Source organism: Andrographis paniculata, unplaced genomic scaffold (genome assembly GCF_009805555.1).
Source record: "Andrographis paniculata isolate CXL003 unplaced genomic scaffold, ASM980555v1 Contig69END, whole genome shotgun sequence".
Lineage (NCBI taxonomy): Eukaryota > Viridiplantae > Streptophyta > Magnoliopsida > Lamiales > Acanthaceae > Andrographis > Andrographis paniculata.
The window spans coordinates 4,959,671-4,967,978 of NW_026137605.1; the positions used below are offsets into that span (position 1 = coordinate 4,959,671).

The 8,308-nt window shown below is 26.4% G+C and overlaps 1 protein-coding gene across 1 annotated transcript; it reads left to right on the forward strand.

Moving 5' to 3' along the window:
- Nucleotides 1–3,349: 3,349 nt before the first annotated feature.
- LOC127263921 (uncharacterized) lies at nucleotides 3,350–4,220 on the forward strand. Its single transcript, XM_051293229.1, has one exon. The coding sequence runs from the start codon at nucleotides 3,353–3,355 to the stop codon at nucleotides 4,127–4,129; it is 777 nt and encodes a 258-aa protein (XP_051149186.1). The 5' UTR covers nucleotides 3,350–3,352; the 3' UTR covers nucleotides 4,130–4,220.
- Nucleotides 4,221–8,308: the final 4,088 nt, after the last annotated feature.

An 8,308-nucleotide genomic window follows, 5' to 3' on the forward strand; every position in this document is an offset into this window, starting at 1 on the left:
AGTGATTAACAACGATAGTGGATATGGTCCGGTTTCTTTTAGATTGAGGTTTGGCTTTTCGAGGATCCGATGAATCAACTAGTTTATTACATTCAAGTAATTATAATTATGTTATTTCTTATATTATTAAGATTATTTATTACATTATAAATTTATAATATCTACTTTATTTATAGGTAATTTTATTGAACTTTTGAAATAGGAATGTCATCGGCATCCACAAATAAAAGTATTGATGAACTCAAATGCTCCGAAAAATAGTCAATTAACCTCTCCCAAAATTCAAAAGGAAGTTACTAATGCTTGTGCAACAGAGGTAAAACAAACTATTGTTAATGAGATTGGTAGAAAATGTTTTTCGCTTTTAATTGATGAAGTTCGAGATAGTTCAATAAAAGAGCAATTGTCTATAGTTTTTAGATTTGTTAGTGATCGTGAGGAGGTGATAGAGAGATTTCGTGGAATAATGCATGTAATTGATACTTCTGCGCAATAATTGAAAAATACAATTGATGATTTTTTTGCAAAGCATGCACTCTCGTTGTCTAAGGTTCGAGGTCAAGATTATGATGGAACCTCTAATATAAGCATTAATGGTTTAAAGTAAAAAAAATTGGATGAAAATAAACAAGCACACTATGTTTAATTTTTTTTGCTCACCGACTTCAATTAGTGATTGTAACATCTTTAAAGAATAATTGAATAATTGGTAGTTTTTTCGATTATCTTGTGATGATTGTGAATGTAGTCAGTGCATGATGTAAAAGAAAAGATGATCTTTAACAAAGACACTATAAAAATCTTGTTGAGGATATAAAATGTGGTGAGATTAGCACCGGAAAGAAAAAAGTCTAGTTCAACCTGGTGATACTCGTTGGTGTTCTCATTTGAAAATAATTTCAAAAGTTTTAGATATGTGGGATACGGTGATTGGATGCTTGAAGTTATATTCAATGATGCAGTTGATCTTAAAAGTAACCGACTTTGAATTTAGTTGAAAAAATGGTAATATTTGATTTTGTATTCATTGTTTATTTAATGATGCAATTGTTGTAAAAAAATAAATATGTTATCCAATAATTTTCAAGAAAAGAATCAAAATATAGAGAATATTTTAGTTCTTGTTGAAAGAATGACTTGAATAATTATAGAAATAATTATGGTTGGAAGCAGTTATTTGAAAAAGTTACTACATTCTGTTTGAAACATAATATTGATGTGCCGAATATGAAAGATGCTCAACAAAGATAGTTGATGGTAATCAAAAGATCTATCATCACTATTTCTATGTTGATATTTTTTTGGAGGCATATTTTTTCTTTTTTGTTTAATATTAATATATATGTATTTGTTTATTTTCCTATGAATCATTGATTTAATTTTTATAATAATAGGTTGCTGACCGTCTTATTTAAGAGATGGATAATCGCTTTACAGAGTTAAGTTCGGAGTTGCTTGTGTGCATAGCATGCTTAAACATAGACTTATTTTCAAATTTTTATATATATATAAAAAAAAAAACAATTATTTCATCTTACTGAATTATATCCGTATGATTTCAATTCAAGGAAAAAATGTGTTGGAAGAACAACATAGGATGTTCATTACATTTGCTAAATCGTTTTCACTTTTTTCGAGATTGGAAAATATTAGAGATTTAACAAAAAAAAAAAAAAAAATAGTGGCTATGAAATGACACACAATTTATAGGTTAGTGTATCGATTTATAGGGTTTGCATTGATTTTACCCAATACAAAAACTATAATTGAAAGATTATTCTCCACGATAAAATTTATTAAAAATGATTTAGCACAACAACATAAAAGATGAATTTTTGACAAATTGTTTGCCATACTTACATTGAGAAAGAAGATTTTGTAAAAGTTGAAAATTATGCTATTATGAGACGATTTTAGAGTATGGGGCAACAAAGACATAAATTATCCTACTAATAGTTCTAGCTAATGACATTAACTTTTGTCGAAGGTAAAATTATTTTATTATTTAATTAAATTTTAAAATTTTTGATAGTTACTTGCCCCCTAATATTCAAAGCTGGTTCGTCATTGATGCCACTTACACATTTCTTAATATTTTAATTCTCATAAAATAGAATCGAAAACCAAACACTAAGCTATTATTATTTTTATTGAAAGATATTCTCTAAATTTTAGCTTTTATTAAGAAACCTCATTTGTTGAATTAAGTTTCAAAATTGCATGGAAAGCTATCATGCCACAAGAATTATATGGTTTTGTGATGCAACTATATAAAGAAAGAATTTGGTTTCACTTTTAGTAAAAATCAAGGCATGTCTCTATTTCGACTATTTTGCATCTATGATGTTTACCTTTACGCCAACACTTTCATGTGTTTGCTACTATCAACTTTAACTTAATCAATTTTTATTTTATTTTAAATTTTACATTATATTCATCCATTGATTCAATCTCTTTATTATGTATAAACATCACGTCTTACTCGTTCATATAAATTGAACACACACACACAAAAAAAAGAAAATAATAATAATTACTATGTTAATTTATGGTATGTTTAAATAAACATTATCCGTTATATATTTTTTATTTAAAATATCACATTAATATATTATATATTTGTTTTTAGGGAATCGTTAAAGTACTAAATATAGATAATCAACACCCACCGTGCTGATTAGTCCATTCATCATATAAAAATATACTAGACAACACATATTGTATAAATTGTTATTATATATTGTCCGTTAATTTGTGTGTTGCCTTAATATACATTATGTGGTGAAATTAATTATAATATGTATTATGTAAATTATTATAATGTAATACTCCCGATCCGTCGCATAAAAAATTATCCATTTTTTTTTTTATTTTAGTTTGTCCCATAACAAAGTTATTCATTTTTTTAATAACTGAAATATATATCTAACATTACAAATACCCTTACAACTTACAATATATTACTCAAATGTCATTGTTTTTATATTACACAATATTAATAAGGTTATTTTAGTTATTTTTACTTTATTCCTACTACATCTCAGTATAATACTAATATTTTTTAAACTACTTGCAAAAAAAACAAACGGATAGCGGGACGGAGGGAGCATTAGTTTTTATATCATACTGTTGGCACACTCTGTTGACTAATCTATTAATACAGTAACAACAACTTTATTTTTATTTGAATATTTTTAAAATTGAAAACCATCTAAAATATTTGAGCATTCAATTCGACCTTAGCAATTGATTGTGGCTATCTCTTACATATATATGATTATTTCTTCCTTCTCCTTCACACTTGATGAAATTTATGCAAAATGAACACACATTCATTCATATATGTATGCGTATGTATGTATGTATATATATATATATATATACATACATGCATATAGACTTAATCGACATTCACAAATTTCTTAAAATGGATTATGAAATTACCAATTTGAAGAAGAACCACAAAATCAAGCTCATACCTGATGAAGAAGAAGACGATGAATCGATTTCTCTTCGAGATTTCCAGGTGGATTCCGACCGGAAGGACTCCATTTCGAAGAACAACCGGCGATCGTCCTCCGAGCCTGCGGATTTCTTCGAATTCCTCAACGATTTCACCTCCGAGATGTCTCACGCCGAAGACATCTTCTACTGCGGCAAGCTCGTGCCGCACAACGCTACCCACCGCCGTCGGTTCCTCAAATCGCTCTCCGAGCACAACCTTCCGCCGGGCGCTTCCGCAAGGTACGCAATATGCGATGATAATAATAACAACTCGTTTCAATCGAAATCCGACGCCGTAGCCACCACGCCGCCGCGAAATCGTTTCCTCGAGCGACGGAATCCGAGATCGTCATCGAAGAGCTCGGCGAAATCGGAGGCGTCTAGGGATTCGAAGCCGAAATGGTTTGAGTTGATGTTTAGTCCGCTAAAATTCCAGCAGGAATTGGATTTCCGCGGCGTGAAGAACCGGCGGAATCTCCGGAACCCGGGGAGTATATTCTCCGGCGATAGAACTCCACCTAATCGGAGAAGCTTCTGGAGTCATGACTTGTTGAAGGTATTGAGTTGCAAAAATCATGCCAGTGTGGCGGTTACTGCATCAATCGGTCTGGTCCCACATTTCTAGTCAATCAGTCCCGGGACCAGAGGTCCTGCCATAGTTAACTTGACCCAAGGTTCCCGGAGCCCCCAAGTAGCCTCTCCTAATTTTTTTTTTTTTTTTTCCGATGAGTGTTAAAAAATCTTTTTTTTTTTTTTTTTTTTCGATATTACCATTGTATATTTCTTATTTTGTATTTAAGTAATGTAAATTTGATTCAGCTATCCGAAAGTGCGCACTGGACAAGATACACTAGGCAATGTATAACAGGTAAACTAAAACGTCGAGAGTTTGAATCAATTAAAATAAATAAATAAATAAATATAAATTTTTTTCAAATCACATTACTTAATTATCACTTTATATGAAACGAAAAGAAATATATTCTTTTACTAAAAAATAAAATGAACATTTTTTATGACATACAAATAAACATACTTTTTTTTATGATAGAAAGAATATAATATTAAGGATAAAATTGTAAATTTATAATTTTTTTCATAATAAAAAAATAAAAATTCCTTTATCGCTATGAGTTTTATTTTTTTTCTTTATTTTTTTCTTCTATTCTCTCCGTCAACGCATGATTATTTTAATTATATATGTAAAAAATTAAATTAGTAAAATTAAACAAACAAATAAATAAGAATGTGATTTTCATAGTATAAACATTTTTTTTTTTTTATAATGTATGTACTATGCTATAAATTTTCTATTTAAATATAATAATATGTTAATTTTGTACAGTATTTATTGTGTGATAAAATATGTTCATTATAGTATAAGTGTTTGCTATTTACGTATAAATATATGATAAATTACAAATGTGATTTTTAAACATAACATATTAATTTTTTAATATACATGTTGTATGCTTATGTGCTCATTACAATATGAGTCGTTCCCTATCTAAATATAAATATATATTAAACTACAAATATGTTATTTTAAATGTAACAATATGTTATTTTTGCAATATGCTTATTGTGTGTTTAAATGTGTTCTTTATAGCATAAATGTTTTTTGTAATATAAATATGTACTAAAATACAAATATGTTATTATAAATGTAATAATATATTAATTCTGCAATATGGTTGATGTGTGGTAAAATATGTTCATTATAATATAAGTATTTGATTTCTAAATATATATATCTGTTAAAATATAAATATGTTATTTTAAATATAATAATATACTAATTTTATAATGGGTTTATTGTGTAATTAAATATGTTCGGATAAATATTTTTTCTCCATAATACAATTATTATGTAAAAGTAAAGAAACAGTCTTACATCAGTACAAATTCCTCGTAATATATAATACAATAAAATAATATATTAGCAAAATATTACTTAAACACTAGCATATATAACTACTAGAATAAGCAAAAAGTATTAGTTCATACTAAAATAGGTTAAACAAAATTTAAATTTACTAAATTAATCTTATTTTATAATAATTTTATGATGTATATTGATTACGATCAGACGCGACAATGCACAACAAATCAACACCTGATATAATGAATATTTAGGGTATGTATAGTTGCTCTATTTTGCTCCGAATATTTTTATTCATTAAATTATTTTTTTTATAATAAATATAAAATTAAATACTTATTTTATATTTTCTATAATATATAAAAAATAAAGTTTAAATTCAAAATATTATATTAATAATTAAAATTCAAAATTCAATAATTATCCGACCAAATACACAAAGAAGGGGGTTCGGCTCAGATTTGTGTGATGAATTTGATGACACTTTGCTTTGGTTAGAAGAAAGTGATCGATGTGTTTATTGGGCAATATAAGGGCCACATTTATATATTATTAAGTGCAAATTATGATAGTGTCTATACTTCAATGTTTTTTTTGGTTATTGTTTGTCTTTTTCAGAGTTACTATTGTATCGTGTCGTGTCGTGTCGTGTCACGTCACGATTCATTTATTTTATTTTATTTTATTTTACTATTCTAGTTGACATTTTTAGTGGCTTTGTAAGAGACAAGAAATGCTTTATATGATTCATATGAAGATGTCGATACCTTGGCTCTCTCTCTCTATATTATTATTATTATTATTATTATTATTATGATAGGTATGGTAATTTAAAAGATGTATATCAGTAAAACTAATTATTGTATAATATAAATAATTATAAATTAAAATTAAAATAATTTTTAGATAAAATTTTAAAAATTATAAATTATAAAATTTAAAATATAATTAAAATTTATAATTATTTTTTGAAAAAAAAATCCAAGCGAGAATCGAAAAATATTTTAAATAATAATAAAAAAGTATTCAAATTTATTTTTAGATACTCGTATTTAAACAAAATAAATAAAAAAAGAAAAAAAATCAATTTTGGTCCCAATATAAAAAACTCATCAATTTTAGTCCAAATATAAACAATTTCAATCAATTTTGGTCCCATTATAAACAATTTTAATCAATTTTGGTCCCACCGTTAAAAAACTAACGGAAATTACTGACGTGGACACGACGGATGTGACGTGGCAGTTGACCTGGAAAGTACACGGCCGTGTACAATTATACACGGTCATATTGTTACATGGCCATGTATATTTCAGTGTATAATTATACATGACCATGTTGTTATACGATCATGTACAATTATACGTCATGTTGTTTCATGGCCATGTATATTTCAGTGCATAATTATACATGGTCATGTTGTTACACGGTCATGTACAATTTTACACGGTCATATTGTTACATGACCATATATATTTCAGTGTATAATTATACATGACCATGTTGTTACACGGCCATGTAAATTCTATATGGCCGTGTACCTTTCTGTTTCGGTCTAAAATTTTAATTTTTTGTTATATTTTTTAATATATTTTTTTGAATTTAAAATAGTTGATAAAGTTAAAATGGAAAAAAAAAAGTCAATAATAATCATAATATATTTAAAATATATCAATTTGAGTTCAAATATAAGTATTTGTCGAGTATGTTCTTTTGGAAGATTTTGTCTAAAATTATACTATTTAGCAAAAAAATTTCTCTTACAAACATTCAATTAATGTATTGAAATAATAAAATTAATTTTTAATACTACTATAATATAAAAAATTAAAAAATAGTTGTGTAATTGGATGTTTGCAAGAGAAATTTTTTTTTATGAATAATAAAATTTTAGACAAAACCTTTCAAAAGAATATATATTATAAATTTTTATATTTGTATTAAAACTGATAAATTTTAATTATATTATAATTACTATTGATTATGTCCATTTTAACTATATCAATTATTTTAAATTTAAAATAATTTTTTTAAATAAAAATATAACAAAAAAATAAAATTTTAAACTAAAATAGAAATGTAAATGGTCGTGTATAATTGTATATGTCTGTGTAACAACAAGGTCATGTATAATTATACAATAAAATATACATGGCCATGTAACAACATGATCGTGTATAATTGTACATGGTCGTATCCTTTTCAAGTCAGCTGCCACGTCACCTCCGTAATATCCACGTTAGCAATTTCCGTTAGTTTTTTAACTGTGGGACCAAAATTGATTAAAATTGTTTATAATGAGACCAAAATTGATTGAAATTTTTTATATTATTACTAAAATTGATGAGTTTTTTATATTGGGACCAAAATTGATAAATTTCGGTTATATTGAGACCAAAATTATTTTTTTCCCTAAAAATAAATACTTGTATATCTTACCCATGCTACTCCTTATCAAATCAAGCTTGCAAACAATTTAAGATTTCTTTTAGGATTTTAAATAAAAATTAACATTATTTATTTTGTAGATTTTAATAAAAAAATATTTATATATATATTATTTTTTTTTATAAAATATTGAATCAAATATTATTTAAACAAAATTTAAATTAATATTTTATTAAAAATTAATTCAAAACAATAACACCCTCGGTTAGCCCATACTGGAAATATTACCGTCACACTGCATAATGAGGTCGTCACTTCCTACTTTGCACCCCACAATACAGTGTTAAAGTTAAAATTAACTATAAAAATACATTATTATTTAACACAATCTAATTTATGAATATTTTCAAAATTACGCTCCTAAATATGAGGTTTTTCTAGTTAGAAATTTACATACAATACATCAGAGACAAGTTCACTCACTCAATCTGTCTTTCTATATCACGAGACGTCCCCTGTCCCGGGGGTGTCATA